General features: G+C 48.7%; 1 protein-coding gene across 2 annotated transcripts in view; it reads left to right on the top strand.

Annotated features, from left to right (window-relative positions):
- Positions 1-2311: 2311 nt before the first annotated feature.
- Positions 2312-20489, top strand: part of LOC310767550 (disintegrin and metalloproteinase domain-containing protein 2-like) — a 41743-nt gene continuing 23565 nt past the window's right edge. Inside the window, exons 1-7 of one of the 2 annotated variants that reach the window (XM_083624650.1) lie at positions 2312-2428; positions 5255-5334; positions 6788-6849; positions 9744-9822; positions 11752-11828; positions 17692-17881; positions 19530-19595. In XM_083624650.1, coding sequence (XP_083480776.1) covers positions 2380-2428; positions 5255-5334; positions 6788-6849; positions 9744-9822; positions 11752-11828; positions 17692-17881; positions 19530-19595 — 603 coding nt within the window. In that variant the 5' untranslated portion in view covers positions 2312-2379. The remainder of the gene's footprint in view (positions 2429-5254; positions 5335-6787; positions 6850-9743; positions 9823-11751; positions 11829-17691; positions 17882-19529; positions 19596-20489) is intronic. The other variant, XM_083624649.1, reaches the window with a different exon arrangement.

Below are 20489 nucleotides of genomic sequence, written 5' to 3'. Positions count from 1 at the left end.
AATACGTTATTCTTCATCAGCTTTATGCTTTTGGGACGTGGCGGTGGTGGTTATCATCCATTCCCATCAGAACCTCTCAGTAATAAAGGTCACATTTCTTTCTTCCCTCAGCATTGGTGCACACTATGGCAAATAGGAATAGACCCTGCACCCACAGAGAGGACACGGTCATCTATTAAAAAAGAAGAGCAGATGAAGATTGTTCTTTGACAGAAGGCACAGTCATCCATATAGACCTGTGTCTTGGGCGGATCCAGTAATCCTGGGCTCCACTCTATCATGTGCCAGCCCTCTTCCAGGCCTCCAGCGCCTAAGCTAAATCCAACCTACACCCGGAATCAAGAGTTGGTGGGGCCAACCAGGAAAAGACCACGCAGCCACAGAGTGGACATGATAATCTATTTAAAAAGAAGAGCGGGTGAAGATTGTTGCATGGCGAAAATCATAGAATTTCATAATGTGCGAGGACCGTTACAAAAATACGTCGGCTACAATAGCTTCAGAGAATGAAACACTTTTATTAAATTATGCTAAGAATAATTCCCACATGGTGGCAAATATTCAGCATATGCTTGTTTGGTAAATTTCTTCATAATTATTGCCAAAAAAAGAAGTCTTTAACAGTGTTTGCATATATATGTCTGCAGTTGCAATAATAAAATACTTGAACTATTGTGGTCGGTCTCCCTGATATTTGCTAAACTGTACAGTACTGTTAAAACTTACCAATCAGTTTTTACTGTTCAGGTCTAGAAACCAGCTACAAATTTGCTGGTGGATCGGAAAGGTTGGCTCTTTGACAAAATCCTACTCAGTAACATGTACACATTTTTTGTGTGCTCAAAGCACTTTATTGGTGTATTTCTCAGCAATGCTGCCATTTGCACATAACGGGGGGCCGAACTCAAATGCACTGAGTAAACCTTTATTTTAAATTGGGGATGTGGGAGTGTGCTTCATTACTGAGGAGCATGTGAAAGGCTTTGCAGTGCTGCCTGGTTTAAAGAAAACAGCAAGAAGGGCGAGTAGAGAAAGTCAGAACAACAGCAGCAAGAATACTGATTGCAAAGTATTGGAAGACACAAGATTTACCCACCCTGGAAGAGTGGCAGATGAAGGTGATGGACTATATGGAATTGGCGGAAATGACTGGCAGAATCCGAGACCTGGGAGAAGAGTTGGTGGAAGAAGACTGGAAGAAATTTAAAGACTATCTGCAGAAACACTGTAAAATTAATGAATGTTAAAACGATTGAAAATAAGTGGCATTAGCAACAAAGTTAATAAGAATATGCAAAATTGAATTGATAATGGATGAAAATATAGAGTTATAATATGTTAAGATACAGAGTTAAGATAAACGAAAGAGGGTAAGGATTTGCTGATTTGATTACTTAAATGGGAATACAAAAAGGGGAGGTGTGAGGAGGCCAAGGAAATAAGATAATGAGTTAGGGTTACAAAAAATGGATTTGTTTTTATTCTTCTTTTTTCTTTTTCATGTATTTTTCTATGTGTTGTTTTTTTGTATTTCTTTCTTTTTATATGACCTTTTTAAATTTGTTTTTGTAAAATTTCAATAAATATCTTTTTTTAAAACAAAAAAAATTTCCTTCCAGTAGCACTTTAAAGACCAACTTTAAGGTGCTACTGGAAGGAAAAAAAATTTTTTGTTTTGACTATGGCAGACCAACACGGCTATCTTTTTTTAAAAAAGAGTAGAGAAAGTCAGGGGTCTATACGCAACAGGAGGGCCCCGTCGTCGTCTTCCCCAATAGGAATGCGTTTATTTGGTTTACATGGGAATATCTGTCTGTCTGTCTATCTGTTTTGTGTGCGTGATGCTTCAGTCGGGGTGCTGCTCCTAGTTTTATTAAGAATATTTACAGGACGCGCAATGAGAAAAGTTCTTGCGGTGGTTTACAACAATAAAATACCGAAATACCACTATTTAGCTGCCCTTTATGGGCACAGGGGTCAACCCCACGGAACTCGAGATGCGTGTCGGGTGGTCACTTGGTCTCTTCTGACATGGGCCCCGCATTCTCGCAGGTTGGGGTTGGCAGAAAAGACACGTGTGTGCGCGCGCACGTGTGAGCGAGCGAGCGAGCGCGGGGAAGGAATGTCAAAGGCCAGCTGGGCCCCGTCCCTTCGCCCTGTGACCCGGAGGATCCCTGGCCCTCCTAGCCAAGGAACACGCCGCCCCCACGGCAAAGGAGGGCGGCCGGGCGGCCTTCTCGGAGCCTCGCCGCCCCCCGCGCTGGCCTTGACGAGCGCGCGAAGCTCGGCAGCCGCCGCGCGGGCCTCGGTTCCAGGCGGGACCGTTAGAGCGGGCGGGCGCAGAGCGAAGCGGAGAAGGCGCTGGGCAGCCGCGTCGCCATGAAGCTGGTAGCGGCGGCGGCGCTGCTCCTCTTCGCCGCCGGCCTGGGTGAGTGAGGGCGGGCTCCCTCACGCGCGCGCCCCGTTAGGGACCCGGACTGGACAAGCCCAAGCTGTGGCCCTCAGGCGCTGTTGGACTACAACTCCCATCATCCCTGTCCTCTGGGCCTGCTAGCTAGGGGATGATGGGAGTTGTAGTCCAGAAACACCTGGGGACCCCAGGTTGAGAAAGGCCTGAGCACCTGTGAGCTGTCGATCATAAAATGAACACCCTGCCTGATTGTTTTAAAACCCTCGACGCGGTTTACAAAAAGATAAAAGCACCGAGAAGAGACCACAACCCTGCTTCAAAACAGGCAAAAGTTAAAATGCTAAAACAGGTTGCCTCCGCTTTCTAAGCGTCTCTGAGCAGGAACGCTTGCGCCTGCTTGATCTCAAGAGGCAGGGAGTTCCCAAGGGTAGGTGCAGCCACACGAAACGATCAGGCGCTGAGCAATACGTGGCACCAACTCCACCCGTGATAACGGCTCCCTGGGCACAAGTGGGGCAGGTTTTGCAGGTAAACGGGTCCCTATCTGAAGAAGTGTGCATGCACACGAAAGCTCATACCAAGAACAAACTTTGTCGGTCTCTAAGGTGCTACTGGACAGTTTTATTATTTTTTATATATATTTCTACTGCGTCAGACCAACACTGCTACCCACCTGAATCTGAGTCCCTATTTTTTAAGGGCTTTACTTGCACTCCATGCTGACCAGGCCTCCCTCTTGTCAGCAATCGCGCTGCAGAATTCTGCCCTAACTGCAGCTTCCAGCTCAGTCCCGAGGGAAGCCCCACACCGAACACATAGGCATCCTAGAATCATAGAATCATAGAGTTGGAAGAGACCACAAGGGCCATCGAGTCCAACCCCCTGCCAAGCAGGAAACACCATCAGAGCACTCCTGACATATGGTTGTCAAGCCTCTGCTTAAAGACCTCCAAAGAAGGAGACTCCACCACACTCCTTGGCAGCAAATTCCACTGTCGAACAGCTCTTACTGTCAGGAAGTTCCTCCTAATGTTTAGGTGGAATCTTCTTTCTTGTATTTTGGATCCATTGCTCCGTGTCCGCTTCTCTGGAGCAGCAGAAAACAACCTTTCTCCCTCCTCTATGTGACATCCTTTTATATATTTGAACATGGCTATCATATCACCCCTTAACCTCCTCTTCTCCAGGCTAAACATGCCCAGCTCCCTTAGCCGTTCCTCATAAGGCATCGTTTCCAGGCCTTTGACCATTTTGGTTGCCCTCCTCTGGACACGTTCCAGTTTGTCAGTGTCCTTCTTGAACTGTGGTGCCCAGAACTGGACACAGTACTCCAGGTGAGGTCTGACCAGAGCAGAATACAGTGGCACTATTACTTCCCTTGATCTAGATGCTATACTCCTATTGATGCAGCCCAGAATTGCATTGGCTTTTTTAGCTGCCGCGTCACACTGTTGGCTCATGTCAAGTTTGTGGTCAACCAAGACTCCTAGATCCTTTTCACATGTACTGCTCTCAAGCCAGGTGTCACCCATCTTGTATTTGTGCCTCTCATTTCTTTTGCCCATCCTAACAGAGATGGGTACAGCAGATGGTTTAAGGCAGATGTGGGTATCCAGTTGTCAGATTACAACCTCAGTGTGGAGGAAATGTCCTTTAAAATCTGTCTCTGCCTTGAAACATAGGAACCTAGGAAGCTGCCTTAACCGATTCAAACCATTGGTCCATCTAGCTCAGTATTGTCCGCACTGATTGACAGCAGCTCTTCGGGATTTCAGGCAAGAATCTCTCCCAATCGTACCTGGAAATGTCAGGGATTGAACCTACCCCTGGCCCATGGCCCTTCTCCCTTGAAGGAGAAGTAGCACTTAAAATAGTGCAAAAATGGTATCTCACACCAGTACAATCAGCCCATTTTTGTTCCTCCTGCTCACCAAACTGTTGCGGGAAGTTAGGCTCATATCAACACATATTTGAGGTGGGAAAGTTCTGGGAGGAAAGTATTTGTCAAAATATATCTCAAAATGTCCAGAACTGATGCTGCTCAGTCTTCTGTGATGATGTTAATGTACAGCTCAAACCTCTAAGTTTTCTTTTAATAGTGGCTCATAATGAGATACTAGAAGAAGTTGTAGGGTGCGTCTCTGACAAATTAGCACAATAAAATATGGCAAATAGCGCTTGTGGGAAAATCAACATGAATAAAATTGGCATAAGGTTTGAAACATAAATTCTCTTGTAACAGATTGGTATAGCTTTGTTATGCATATGGCTAGAAATGAAAACAGTCTAAAACTTTTTGGTTAACGAACTGTTTATTGCTTTCTATACAAATGGTAGCCTGGGATAAGAACTTATTGTGTTATTTGGATATTATGTTGGATGTATTGCCTTCTGGGTTAGGGTGGGATATTTTATTACTTGTGTACAATGTCATTATATGTTGTAAGAATTTAATAAATGGGGGAAAATAGAAAAAAGAAGAATAGTACTGATAAAGGCACAAGGGTTTGTCTTTCCTACGTCTCTATTTGGTTAGCAATCCTAATTTATATGACATAAATGTATATAGAATTTCTAGAGAGACAGCCCCCTGCTCCCAAGCAGGCTGCAATATAATCTAAGGACCTCTCCAGACTAGTTTGTTGTGGGTGTAACCTGCCACATATCATTAAGGGTGTTTCCAGACTCAGTTTTCATGTGGGATTCAGCCATTTCTCAGCGAATTCAGAATGTGCAACTGAATGTGATTGGATGTTATTCTTATGTGTCTTACGGTGCTGTGACATTTGCGCCTTATAGACATTAAATGGCGATTAACTTCTTGGCATTTTTCTTCTTCTCCAGATTGTCAAACCTTTTTGGATATCACAATTCCAAAGAAAATTCCATCCAACATGACTGAAGATGGTCTAGGAGAAGATGAGGTATTTGGAATTAAGAAATATACTTATTCAAAAGTTTGTGCTATGGAGTGAACATCTACTCAGTGGACGATATTTTGCACAGTGATTCCCAAGCTTGCTTCCCATGGGAGTCAACTAGATACCTCTGGAAAACCCACAAACAGGGCACATGTTCCACACCTGGGGTCCTCCAGGTGAGTGAATGAGCAGAGATCCTCGTGTGTGCACTTTACAGTTGTGCATAAGAATCTTTGGCTCCAACCGCCTCCAGACACTCACACAGGACCTTCACCACCTTCACTGGTTCCGATTTGAAAGAGATATAGAGCTGGGTATCATCCGCATATTGGTGAACACCTAGCCCAACCCCCCTGACGATCCCTCCCAGCAGCTTCATGTAGATGTTAAAAAGCATGGGGGAGAGAGGAGGGAACCCTGAGGCACCCCACAAGTGAGAGCCCAGGGGTCTGAACACTCATCCCCCAACACCACTTTCTGGACATGGCCCAGGAGGAAGGAGTATATCAGTGCCCCCAGCTCCCAGCTCCTCTAGGCGGTCCAGAAGGATGTTATGGTTGATGGTATCAAAGGCTGCTGAGAGATCCAGCAGAACTAGGAAACAGCTTTCACCTTTGTTCCTAGCCCGCCAGAGATCATCAACCAGCATAACCAAGATGGTTTCAGTTGCATGATGAGGTCTGAATCCCGATTGGAAGGGATTCAAATGGTCCACATCCTCCAGGCGTGCCTGGAGTTGTTCAGTAACTCGACTAGACAGGACTCTAACACGCTCCCTCCCCGGCCTTGTTCCCACGGTGTAGTCTACCTCTTTCCAAATCTGAGTGACTTTATCTGCAAAAAAGCCTTTGCAAAATCGTTGCAGGAGATCTTGGGGTCTTTACCAGGGCCCGATGACAAAGGTGGTTTTGTTAAATTGTGAACCACCTGAAAGAGTCTCCTGCTATTTTCTGCAGATGCAATAGAGGCGGTGAAGAAAGTCCTCTTCGCCATCGCCGTCGCCACTTGGTAGGCTCGACAATGAGCTCTAACCCGTGTCTGGTCTGATTCAAATGAGGTTTCTGCCACCAGCGCTCTAGCTGTCTCAGTGATTGTTTCATCGCCCTCAGCTCCGGGGAGAACCACAGGGCTGTCTGGGCTTCATGCAGTCGGAGAGGGCACTTCAGAACCGGACAGTTGATAGCCCTGGCTCAGCCAATTGCTGGACAGCAGCAACAGAAGCAATCCTTAAGAGCCCTTCAGGCCCTGCCCCAAGCCAGGTGGAAAGAGTCCAGGCAGGGCCTTTCAGGCTCTTCTCAGACAGTCCTCCTGAGATAAAGAAGCTCAGCCAATCCCTGCCATAGCTTTTCTGCCATCATCAAATACATTTCAATAGAGACTGTTCATTTCATTTGTAAAAGTACTGTTTCAACATACCCTTCTGATTGATTTTTTTGTTTTCTTTTGAATTGTGCAGAGCACACAGACTTACATTATTACAATAAAAAAGAAGACGTACATAATTCACCTGCAGCAACAGTAAGTGACCCCCTAGTCTTAACCCTTTGGCTTCTGGGTGTGGGATGTAAAGGTGCAGCCAAGTGCGACATTCTGACAGAGGACTGACGGCCTCCATGTTCTAACCAGTTGCTGTGACAACCAGTTTGTCGGTTGCTGGTGGTTTTGAAAGATAACTGCTCAGTTGCCATCTCCTCAGGACCAACTTCCCTCTGGTATAGTTTATTTGCTTGTTATGTAACCTAAGCCTGCCTTCAGGTCCAGTTCTGTAAACCTGAATGAATCTGAGAGTAAAATAGCGTTATATTAACGTGAATCAGATTCATGTGTGTATTCTTTAAGAGGGATTCAAAGGGATTTTTAACCAGGAAGGCATATTTATTAGTAGAACTCAGACAAGTCAGCAACAAGCTGATCACTGCATAAACTTATAAAGGGGATTGTTTAACTCTGCTAAAGTAAACCTTCCCACAATGGGGAGGCTGTAGCTCAGTGGCAGAGCATGGGCTGTGCATGGAGAAGGTCCCAAGTTCAGTCTCCAGTGTCTCTAGGCAGAGACCCCGTCTGAAACCCTGGAGAACCATGGCTTGTCTTAGCGCGACACGTGACCCTGGCCACTTACTAATCTGCTCCTGATTTTGATTTCGGGCGTCCATAATGGCTAGCTCCAGAAGGTGTTCAGATGGGGCCTTTTCTAGTCCACTACTACCTCAACAGGGCCACTGGTCTTGCTCAGAACTGTCCAGAAGGTCAGAGGCAGTATGAGAATTCTCAGTTTATGCCTGCTCTAGACAAAAGTGCCCCACAAAAGATTTATTTGTTTATTTCTTAGGAAGCATCTTACCCAAACTGTTCAGCAGCAAGTTCCCGGAATAGCTTACAAGGGATCAAAGAAGCCTAGTAGTAGTAGCAGTAGTAGTAGTAGTTGTAGTAGTAATAGTAACACAATAAAAAATGACAACACATACATAACAATGGAACTTCCCAAGAAAACAGCATGGTGGGAAAAATTCCAGCAGTGATTAAAAATTAATGAATCTAAAGTGCACTGAAAGGAAAAGAGAGATGACATGTGACAAGCCGTCTTAGAGAGGGGGAACTGATAAGGCTGCAGTCGCCACAAGGTGGTAAGGGGTACCAAGAGAAAGGCCTAAGGTTCATGTGAGATTCTGGCCCTCCCCCCAAATTCTGGAGCCAGCCTGGATTATAATTTATGCTGTTATTCCTATTTCTGTCTTTAAACGCCAGCTTCCAAAATGTCATTCCACAATTCCAACATGCTGTTATGCTTTAGTGTGACCTGGAAACAGAAGTCAGGAGAAGACTATGTGGACACCAACTAATTTAATTTATTCTTTTTCCTTAAAAATAATAATACATGTTTTATTAGTTTCATATAAAACAAATATAATAATAGCAATAAAGAAATAACACTCAGGCTACATTGCTTATTAATGGCCAAGGACACCAAAAGTAAATAAAATATTTAGTTCAACATCCCCTATGGTGTCTCTTGAGAACAACCCTTGGATTTCTTCTATGGAAATTAATGGTTACTATTTAATCCAGTGGGAGGAAAAGCAAACCACTGCAAAGGGAGAGAGCATTGTGGTGAGAACAACCTTCCCTCCATTCCCTGACACTGTGTAATCATAGAATCATGGAATTGTTGAGTTGGATGGGACTCTTGGGTCATCTAGTCCAACCCCCTGCAGTGCAGGGATCTCAGCTACAGCATCCACGACAGCGGGCCATTCACCCTCTGCTTAGAAACCCCCAATGAGAGAGAGCCCACAACCTCCCAAGGTGATCTGGGCCTCACTTATGGGAAGCACTGCAGTAAAGAGCTCAGCCTCCATCATTGTGATAGGCAGTTTGCTACTAGTATTTATGAATGCTGTACAGGGGACAGGGGGCGGGCTGGTGTGGAGGACTCCCTGGTCCTGAATAGGGTAACTGTGCCCCTGAAGGACCAGGTGCGCAGCCTGGGAGTCATTTTGGACTCACAGCTGTCCATGGAGGCGCAGGTCAATTCTGTGTCCAGGGCAGCTGTCTACCAACTCCACCTGGTACACAGGCTGAGACCCTACCTGCCCGCGGACTGTCTCGCCAGAGTGGTGCATGCTCTAGTTATCTCCTGCTTGGACTACTGCAATGCGCTCTACGTGGGGCTACCTTTGAAGGTGACTCGGAAACTACAACTAATCCAGAATGCGGCAGCTAGACTGGTGACTGGGGGCGGCCGCCGAGACCACATAACACCGGTCTTGAAAGACCTACATTGGCTCCCAGTACGTTTCCGAGCACAATTCAAAGTGCTGGTGTTGACCTTTAAAGCCCTAAACAGCCTCGGCCCAGTATACCTGAAGGAGCGTCTCCACCCCCATCGTTCTGCCCGGATGCTGAGGTCCAGCGCTGATGGCCTTCTGGCGGTTCCCTCATTGCGAGAAGCAAAGCTACAGGGAACCAGGCAGAGGGCCTTCTCGGTAGTGGCGCCTGCCCTGTGGAACGCCCTCCCATCGGATGTCAAAGCGATAAATAACTACCTGACATTCAGAAGACATCTTAAGGCAGCCCTGTTCAGGGAAGTTTATAATCTGTGATATTTTAGTGTATTTTTGGTTTTCTATGGAAGCCGCCCAGAGTGGCTGGGGAAACCCAGCCAGATGGGCGGGGTACAAATAATAAATTATTATTATTATTATTACCTCTCCACTTAGCACTGCCAGCATATTTCAGAAGCATCCCCTGTTTCTGTTCCTCAGCTTGCTACCTGACAAAGACAAAGTGCAGCGTTCTAGGGGATCTCCATTAGTTACCTCTTCAACCCAACCCTATGAGACTTTTCCCAGAGGGAAGTCAGTGATTCTTTTTGCAGTGCCAACGTAAATATCATTTTGTTGTTTTCTTCACAGAACATTTTTGCCCAATGACTTTTGGGTTTATACGTACAACCGAGGAGGCTTTGCTAATCCCAGTTCCCCACATATTCAGGTAAAGGTTCTTAATTGTGTTTGCATGTCATTTCAGACATTTATTGATTGATTTTAAGTGTTTGTACACCACTTGTCAGATGCATCACCTCCCAAAGCAGTGTACAGAATTTTGAGGCAATACAATATTGTTATGGGTGTGTGGGGTACCATGACTCTCCTAAATTCCTGCATGCAAGATTCTGCCCCACCCCCCAAATAAGCAGTGTAAAATACAGGCTAACCCTGTTTTTCCCCGATGGAGAATTCCCTGGCAGATAAGTCATTAAGAAACAAAGACTGCAAAGCAGAGGCTGTGTCAGCTGCAAAGGGGGTATAGTTAGCAAAGACAATGCCAGAGTTGGGCAGTAGAAATTTCAGAATTACCTTGGGCCTGAAGTAAGCAAATAGAAAGGAAGTGTTGGTTTTGCAAACTTGAAGGCGGCAGGGAGTGGGGCAGGGGGTGGGGAGATGCCGGAGCATGAAGTGAGTGCGAGGAAAATCCTCTCCAAGCAGAAGGGTGGCAAGCAGAAGGGAGATATGCAGAGCTATGGCTGAGGTCTCTTTAAAATCTGAGACGCAAGAGATTCTCTTGGGGTGTAATGCTGGGATTCCCACCCATCTAGAATCAGGTTGTATGTATGTGTAAATAAACCATATATCGTAAAGACCCCCCATTCTCCACTGTGCCTCATTCCCAAAAGGAAAACCAGACCCTGGGTTACAGTGTGCCTGCAACCCCTGGAATATCACACTGCTCATGGAGATGGGGGTGGCATGTAACAATAAAGATTTAACTTCACCACAGAAGAAGATTGTGGGGAAAGGGTATTTTGAGATCAGATTAATCCTTCAGTTGTGCTTCTGGATCCATTGCTTCCACTTAAGGCTCAAGTGGTCTCAGTTGCATTGAGTGTCTGGACAGGCATAGCCTAACTTCTGCAAACTATGCTCTGGTAACCTTTAGCTTAGATTATTGCAACCCATTATATGTGGGGTTGCCTCTGAAGATGGTTTGGAATCTTCAGCTGGTGCAGAATTCAGCAAGTAAAGGTAAAGCAGGAGACACAGGTGGTGCTGTGGTCTAAATCACTGAGCCTATTGGGCTCGCCAAACGGAAGGTTGGTGGTTCGAATCCCCGCAACAGGGTGAGCTCCCACTGCTCTGACCCAGCTTCTGCCAACTTAGCAGTTTGAAAGCACACCAGTGCAAGTAGATACATAGGTACCACCGTGGCAGGAAAGTAAATGGCGTTTCTCTGCGCTCTGGCTTCCATCGAGGTGTTTCTGTTGTGCCAGTAGCGGTTTAGTCATGCTGGCCACCTGACCCAGAAAGTTGTCTGCAGACAAACGCCGGCTCCCTCAGCCTGAAGCAAGATGAGCACCACATCCCATAGTTCCCCTCCAGGGGTCCTTTACCTTTACCTAGAGGGCCGCAATATGAGAATGTCTGGGGTGGCTACCTGCTTATGGAATGCTCACCCAGGAAGGCTCACCTAGCACATTTATTACATATCTCTGGGGGCCAGGCAAGAACATATTCCTCTTCTCCCAGGCCTTTGGCTAATTAAACAATCTATGGCCTTTTAAACGGTGGGTGGTGGGTGGTAGTTATTGTTTTTGCTTGTTACTATAATAATCTATTTTTGTATTTTTACATTGAAAACTGCCCTGTGATCCTCAGATGGAGTGCACACATTTGATAAATAATAGTAATTCCCATGAACAGCACAAATAACTGTGGCTAGGCTCTCTCTTTCTAAGACAAGCTATCATTGACACATCGACTTGAATGGATAGAAGATGGTTAGAAGCACAATTCTGGGGGAATTGAAACTGTGCGGCAGGAGGGGGAGGGTTAAAAACTGCATGTAAGCCTAGTTGATAGAGAATTTCAATTGTGTAAATGCTGCATCAGTTGCTTTTTTCTAATTAAAAAAAAATAACTTTAGGGCGAATGCTTCTATCAAGGATACATACAAGGGTTCCCAAACTCTGTTGCAATACTCAGCACCTGTCGTGGGCTCAGGTAAGAGATTTCAACAGCCTAAGTCAATTATCTGTCAAGCCTAGCAGCAACCTGTCTCTGGCATAATCCAGGCACCAGATGTTTCACAAAAGTACATGCACTATACGTCCTGTCTCTCCCATCCCCATCCTTGTGTTTCACACTTGAAATATACTCAGAGTCGCAAAGTGATTTCATGCTCTTTATTCAGCTCATAGTGGTGAGGAGGAATGAATGAAAGTCCCCTCAAAGTATCTGCTTTATATACATTATTTACACAATGGGCTGCACATGATTGGCTAATTCCAGAATTCTACTGTAAGCCAATCAGGTTGTGGATTCACTTCTATCTGGAGCATGATTGGGTGGATCCTGCCAACCAATCATACTGCTGCATTGTTCTAGGACCAATCAGACTGCTGCATTCTGAATCCTATTGTTCTAGGACCAATCAGACTGCTGCCTTTTGGATCCTATTGTTCTAGGACCAATCAGACTGCTGCAGTTTGGATCCTATTCAACTCAGTACATAACACCCCTCCCCTCTAAGTTCCAGTCCTGCCCGGGAGGTCGCATTCATAGTCCTCGAGGTACGCCGGCGGCCGACGTGTGCGTTGCGGCCTGGGGTGTTCCCTGGTCCGGGGTTCAGGTTCTGGCTCGTGTTCCAAGGATGCTGGCTGTGATAGGGCTGTTTGGTCTGGCGCAACCGGCTCGCTCAGTCGTGGTTCTGGTTCCGGTGTCCTTTCGGCCTCACGGGTCCCCTCTGTATTTACTGATTCTGCCTCTCCTGCTTGCCCCTGCTGCTCTATGGGCCTCCCTGCCCCACTGTTCCCTGACCTGTCCTCCTCCTCCTGGTTTTCTCCCGGGAATCGTCGCCGTATCTGGTCGCAGTGGCGGCGCCAGCATTGCCCCCCATCTGTTAGCACCTCGTACGACACGGGGCCAGTGACCCTGGTGACTGTGGCGGGTACCCATGCAGGGCCTGCCCCAAAATTCTTTGCGTACACTGGGTCCTGGGCCTCGAAGGTCCGGGGGTTCCTGCCTTCCCCCACCACTACCTCATCCTGAGCTCTATCGGGGTGAAGGCGGTCCAATCTGATTGCAAGGCGCCGACCCATTAGTAGTTCAGCGGGGCTCCGGCCAGTCGTTGAGCTGGGGGTGCTGTGCTGTGCTAGAAGGAATGTGGCAAGGCGGTACTCCCAATCCCCTTGCGTCATGCGGCGAAGGGTGTCCTTGGTGGTCCGCACCATGCGTTCTGCTTGGCCATTGGTGGCAGGGTGGAATGGCGCCGAACGGATGTGGCGGATGGCGTTCTGCGCTGTGAAGGTTTGGAATTCTCCTGACGTAAATGCAGTCCCGTTGTCTGAGACGAGAGTGTCAGGGAGCCCGTGTGTTGCAAACAGCCTGCGTAGTACTCGGATGGCTGCGGACGTAGAAGTGGACGGTACCAGTGCGACTTCCAGCCATTTGGTGTAGGAGTCCACCACGATGAAGAATGTTTTCCCCTGAAAGGGGCCAGCGAAGTCCACATGCAGGCGTGACCATGGTGCTCGGGCGGACTCCCAGGACTGGACTGGGGCCCTTGGGGGATCTGGGCGGGATTCTTGGCAGGCCTGGCAGTGTTTGACCCAGGCCTCTATCTCTCCGTCGATCCCCGGCCACCACACATAACTCCTGGCAAGGGCCTTCATTCTTACTACCCCTGGATGTGTCTCGTGTAGGGCTGTGAGGACCCTTTTGCGGAGGGGCTGGGGAACAACGACCCTGCTTCCCCATAACAGGCACCCCTTGTGGGCCGACAGTTCATGTTTGCGGGTTGTGTAGCCGGCGAATTCTGGCCCGGGGCTGCTGCTGGGCCATCCCCTCCACACCCAGTCCAGGACCCGGGAGATGACCCTATCTTTCTTGGAATGGTGTGCAACTTCTTGTGCCTGAATGGGGCGGTCAGGAAGCAGCTCCAGGCTCATAACTTCTTGTGCAGGTGCTGGGTCAGGGCCTGTTTCCGGTAGTGGTAGCCTGCTGAGGGCATCTGCATGGCCCATCGCCTTCCCAGGGCGGTGAATCAGTGCATACTGGTAGCTGGCAAGGAAAATTGACCACCTGAGGACGCGAGGAGACAGCACTTGGGGGGTCTGCTTTTCGGGGGCAAACAAGCCAAGCAACGGCTTGTGGTCAGTCACCACGGTGAAGGGCCGCCCGTACAAGAAATCATGGAATTTTTTTACTCCCTTCACGATTGCCAGACCCTCCTTGTCGATTTGCGAGTAGTTCCGCTCGGTTGCGTTGAGTGTCTGGGAAAAGTATGCCACCGGTACCTCTCTTCCATCCGGGAGTTGGTGTCCCAGGACAGCGCCAATGCCATAGGGCGAGGCGTCGCATGCTAGCACCACTGGCAGCCTCTCGTCGAAGTGTGCCAAGACCGAGTTTGAGACCAGCAAGTCCTTGACTGCCTGGAATGCGGCCTCCTGGCGCTGGCCCCACACCCAAGGGGCCCGCTTGTCCAGGAGTCTGTGTAGGGGCTCCGCTACCGCCGCCTTGTGGGGAAGGAAGGAATGGTAAAAGTTCAATAGTCCCAAGAAGGCCTGAAGTTCAGTCTTGTTCTTGGGCGCTGGGGCATCACAAATGGCCCGTACCTTGTCCCCAGTTGGGTGGACCCCTTCTGCGTCCACCATAAATCCCAGAAAGTCCACCTGAGGCACTCCTAGTAGACATTTTTCCCGCTTCACCTTGAGACCCGCCGTCTGGAAACGGTGCAGAACGGTGCGGAGGCGGTCCTCAAACTCCTCTGGTGTGGGCCCGGCAATCAACACATCATCGAAGAAGGGGGTGACACCAGGAATCCCTTTAAGGAGAGAGTCCATTAGATTCTGGAATATGCCTGGTGCCACGCTGACACCAAATTGCAGCCGCTTTACCCTGAACGCTCCTCTGTGCGTCACAATCGTCTGTGCCTCTGCTGTGGCCTCATCTACTGGCAGCTGTTGATATGCTTGGGCCAAGTCCAGCTTGCCAAAAATTTTCGACCCAGCCAGGGTGGCAAGGACATGGCTGACCACTGGCACTGGGTATGCATGGGCCGTGAGGGCCTTGTTTATGGTACATTTGTAGTCTGCGCAGATGCGGACCGAACCATTAGGCTTGACGGGTGTGACGATTGGGGTCTCCCAGGGGGCATTAGGCACCGGCTCCAGCACTCCTTGCTCCACGAGTCGGTCCAATTCCTCGTCTATACGGGGTTTCAGAGCGAACGGGACCCGGCGGGCCTTGAGCCTGACTGGTCGTACTGCGGGGTCAAGCTGTAGAGCAATGGGGGGGCCCGTATACTGTCCCAATTTCCCATCGAAAACCCCCGGAAATTCCTTGCATATGGCGTCCACGTCCACTTGTAAGCTTGTGTGGTTCACCCCGGTGACGGCTAGCCCCAGTGGTCCAAACCATGCCAATCCCAGTAAGCTAATGTAGGGGCCCTTGACCACAAGCAAGTCCAGTTGCCGCGTCCGCCCTCGGTATTGCACCCTGAAGGTCCCCACCCCCATTGTGGGGACCTTACGTTTCTGGAAGTCCCGGAGGGTGAATGGGGCCGGCCTGAGTTTGGGACCCCCAGTAGGACACAGTTTCCTTAAGGTCCTTGCCGAGATTATGGATAGAGTTGAACCCGTGTCAAGCTCCATGCGGCATGGGGCCCCCTCTATCTGTACCTCTACATAAATTTTCTCTACGTTGGGGTGGGGCAACTGGTATACCTGGAAGTCCGTGAGCTCCGTCGAGTTGCCTTGGTGCGTTGGGCCCCGGGACCTGGGGCTCTTGGATTGGTCATCTGATGCCTGGCGTCGGGCGGGCCGAGCTCGACACACCCGGGCGATGTGTCCCAATTTTCTGCACTGCCTGCACTCTGCGTTGCGGAAACGGCAGGTCCTCCTCTCGTGACTTTCCCCGCAGCTTGCGCAGTTCCCTCCTTCTCGTCGAGGCAGCTGTCGTATGTGGGCTGCTTGAGTGCGCTGCTGTACTCGGTGCACCTCCTCCTTGTCAGATCCTGAGTCGTCGGTGAGGTCTTCATGGTGGACCCTCTGTTGGGACGGCTGGCTCGGCCGTGCCTCTTGCGTCGACCTCTCGGCAGCTTCCGTTGCCAGGGCCTCCTCCAGAGCGACCTGGAACGTTAGGTCCTTCTTAGCGTAGAGGCGTCGTTGCAGCTTCTCATCCTTCAGGCCACCGACGAGGCGGTCACGAAGCATGTTCTCCAGCTCTGAGAAGTTGCAGAACCGGGCAGCTTGGCGGAGAGAGGTCACAAACCCAGTTATGGTTTCCCCAGGGGCTTGCCGCTTTGCGTAGAAGGCATTTCGACGAGCCACCACTGAGGGCTGTGGCGAAAAGTGCCCCTTCAGCTGTTCCATTATTGTTTTGTATGGAACAGTAGCAACGTCTTCAGGCGCAAGGAGAGCCCGGGCGATTTCAAACGTCTCCTCTCCGCAGACGCTGAAGAATATTGCCCTCTTCTTGGCGTCTTCTTCCTCGGTGACCCCTTTGGCTTCTAGGAGGAAGGTGAAACGGGAGGCGTACGCTTCCCAGTCTCCAGATGCTGGGTTGAACGGCGAGAAGCTGCTGTCGGTTGCCATTCTGAGTTCCTTGTGTCCCGGAGCTGAAGCCTGGATACACGGTGCGAGGCAGCGGTGCGGCAGGTGGCGGTGCTGCGGTGCTGTGTGTGGCAGTCAGCTCAGCGGGATCCCACCTTCGTCGCCAGTGAAATATACTCAGAGTCGCAAAGTGATTTCATGCTCTTTATTCAGCTCATAGTGGTGAGGAGGAATGAATGAAAGTCCCCTCAAAGTATCTGCTTTATATACATTATTTACACAATGGGCTGCACATGATTGGCTAATTCCAGAATTCTACTGTAAGCCAATCAGGTTGTGGATTCACTTCTATCTGGAGCATGATTGGGTGGATCCTGCCAACCAATCATACTGCTGCATTGTTCTAGGACCAATCAGACTGCTGCATTCTGAATCCTATTGTTCTAGGACCAATCAGACTGCTGCCTTTTGGATCCTATTGTTCTAGGACCAATCAGACTGCTGCAGTTTGGATCCTATTCAACTCAGTACATAACAACACTCCTGACTTTCTTCAGTGGAAGTTTGCAGCAGCCCAATATATTTGCTCTTCTCTGAGCAGTGGAAAGTTCCCAGGTGTGGTCCCTACCCAGGTTTGGTCTCCTTTGGAAGGAAATCACTGGAGACTTACTTGTGTTTTGTAATTTTTGAGCTTATTTACAAACATGCAGGTTGAGCATAAGTGGAGGCCCTGCTTAAGCATTCCAGTAGACAGCTAAATACCCCTGTCCCTGAATGAGGTATCCGGAGGAGATGGCCAGCACCCTAAGATACTGTGCGCCCAAACACAGGGCTAGCAGACTCCAGGGATCAATCGGCAGCCCTTATGCCAGCCGTTTCCTTCTCTATACATTCATACCTCGGGTTGAAGTATCTTCAGGTTGAGCAATTTCAGGTTGCGCTCCGTGGCGACCCGGAAGTAATGGAGTGCATTACTTCCGGGTTTCGCCACTCGCACATGCGCAGACGCTCAAAATGACGCTGCGCAGAAGCAGCTAATTGCGTCAAAGTGCAAGTAGATAAATAGGCACCACTCCGGCGGGAAGGTAAATGGCGTTTCTGTGCACTGATCTGGTTCGCCAGAAGCGGCTTAATCATGCTGGCCACATGATCTAGAAGCTGTACGCCAGCTCCCTCGGCCAATAAAGCGAGATGAGCGCCACAACCCCAGAGTCGTCCGCGACTGGACCTAACGGTCAGGGGTCCCTTTACCTTTAAGCTCACTTTTCCTATAGTCTCCTTGAACCTTGGGTAGTACTTTCTATTTTTTCCAGAGGGCTGTTGCAGTTTGAGAATGTCAGCTATGGAGTTGAGCATTTGAAAGACTCTGCTAATTTTGAGCACCTGATTTATCAAATAAACAACAAAAACCTCCAGAGTCTACTTAGGAGAGAAGATTTGCCATCTACAGAAAGACAACTGGGGAGCGAGGGCATGCCTTATAAGTTGCTCTCAGATAATGCGGTAAGTGCTAAGAGGTTTCTTTCATTCTTAAACTGGCCTTTAGGAGTGATTACCATCAATATTCATGTTTTATTTGGAGTCTTCCCTGAGAACTTAGGTTAGTAGGCTTACAATTCAGATGCAATGCAATAAATAGACAGTAGCTACTGGGGTGGGGAAAGGTGTATTTTCCTTTGTATGCTCATTCCATAACTTACCTGTACTGGATGTCTGTGATGTACCTGTACACAGGATATGGAGAATAATTTTTTTAAAATTAAAAAGAACAGAAAAAGGCAGTGGCATAGCATTGGTTGCTGGCATCCGGGAGGGTGCGTGTGTGCATGTGCCAGGTGGGGGGAGGGTGCACGCGCACTGGGCAGAGGGATGCCAGCCCAGCCCTCAGTGCTGATGCCGCCGGAATGATTCCATCCCCAACGGAGCAGCGTGGGGCCATCCTGAGCCACCTGCCTGTGTTTCTCACCCGAGGCCCTTCTTAGTGGGCCCTGTCTGAGGGTAGTGCGGATAGTGGCAACCTGAACATGGGACTTTTCACTGGTGACTCCCCAGTTGTGGAATGCTGTCTTCAGGGAGGTGCACATGGCACCACCATTTTAAACTTTTAGGTTTAATTTGATCCCTAATTGGGGTCAAAGGGACGTGGGTGGCGCTGTGGGTTAATCCACAGAGCCTAGGCCTTGCCGATCAGAAGGTTGGCGGTTCGAATTCCCGCAACGGGGTGAGCTTCTGTTGCTGGGTCCCTGCTCCAGCCAACCTAGCAGTTCGAAAGCATGTCAAAGTGCAAGTAGATAAATAGGTACTGCTCCGATGGGAAGGTAAACGGCGTTTCCGTGTGCTGCTCTGGTTCGCCAGAAGCGGCTTAGTCATGCTGGCCACATGACCTGGAAGCTGTACGCCTGCTCCCTCGGCCAATAAAGCGAGATGAGCGCCACAACCCCAGAGTCGGCCACGACTGGACCTAATGGTCAGGGGTCCTTTTACCTTTAATTGGGGTCATATCGTATAGCCAGTTGTAGTGTTCATCTCTTAGTAGTGTGGCATAGGATTTATCCTTTCTATAGTACTGCAGAATGAACACTTCTAGTTTATTTTTCTTTTTGATATTTGTTTTAAACATCCGTACTTGTATCCTTTTTATGACGCCTTAAGACATTTTATCTAGTAAATGGTGAATAAATGTAAGAAATAATAATACCATCAGGTTGACTTGATGGCCCTTTTGCTTGACTCTCATCTTCATGTCTTGACCAATACCTGCTTGCCTCCAGACATCAAACCCTAATGCTAAACCGTATCAAAACTCCTTTCTGGGCACAGCTGTGCATATTTTCCGAATGCGGCTTTGGATTTTTTAAACATTATCCACACTCCTCTGCTGAAACCCTTAAACAGCAATGGGACTTGAGTGCATTGGTGCCTATTCTGGAGAGATTTTCTGTAGATGAATAAATTGGGAAAGTGAGAACCACTGTTAGGTGAACTGGGCAAAAGCACAGCTTTTGAAGTGATTTTTTTTCAGTGGAGCAGCTTGATGCAGGCTTGGTTCTAGTAATCTGCTGCTAACGTTAACCCATTTTGCATTATAAAAGCTCCAGGTATCAAAATACAATTTTTTTTACTAAATGTGATTTATTTTGTCTTTCCTCAGCCACTGTCAGATGTCACTAAAGTACACAGATACATAGAAATATATATCGTTTTGGATAAGGGTTTGGTAAGTTACTGATCACAAGAAATACATCTTCTTAGAATGCTAACAAGGGCAATTCATTGAACCAGCATGGTGTTGTGCAGAGGTTTTCAACCTTTTTGAGTCCATGCTCCCTTGACCAACTACCGTATTTTTCGCTCTATAAGATGCACCAGACCACAAGACGCACCCAGTTTTTGGAGGAGGAAAATAAGAAAAAAAATATTCTGAATCTCAGAAGCCAGAACAGCAAGAGGGATCGCTGCGCAGTGAAAGCAGCAATCCCTCTTGCTGTTCTGACTTCTGTGACAGCTGCGCAGCCTGCATTCGCTCCATAAGTCGCACACACATTTCCCCTTACTTTTTAGGAGCAAAAAGTGAGTCTTATAGAGCAAAAAATACGGTACATTCTTTCTGCGGCTGCCCTGTGGGGAAACACACTCCAAGCCTCAGAAGCCAAGTTATGTCACCCCTTGCCTGCAGCCTCTCACCCCTTTTCGAACACCCTCCCTTGTGGAGTATTCCCTCAGCCTCCTCTTCTTGGGAGTCCTCCAGGCAGCTGCTGCCACTGCCCCTGGTCTCTGAACCACCCCAAAGAGGCCCTGAGAAGAGGACGCCCCCAGCCTTAGCAGCCCAAGGGACATTGGCCAAAGGGGAACGTGAGGCCAGCACCATGCTCACCTTGGGAGGCTGCCGTGGGTTGCGCCAGGCCTGCAGGGCGGAAAGGCTCCCTTTGGCACTGGACACTCAGCTCCCAGGAAGGCATTGCACACAGCAAGCACAAAAAAGGCCAGCATGGCGCCTGGCTTCCTGCCTATTCATCCATTCTCAACAGTAAGGGCTGGTGGACTGGCTGGGCTCCCTCACCCACTTGCTTGCTTACTCCGAGGCCGCCTCAGCTCCTGGCAACCAGCATCC

The sequence above is a fragment of the Podarcis filfolensis genome (genome assembly GCF_964270895.1).
Source record: "Podarcis filfolensis genome assembly, chromosome: 7".
In the NCBI taxonomy this organism is placed as follows: Eukaryota; Metazoa; Chordata; class Lepidosauria; order Squamata; family Lacertidae; genus Podarcis; species Podarcis filfolensis.
Note: the sequence above shows the minus strand (reverse complement) of the source record. Positions and strands in the feature narration are given on the sequence as shown.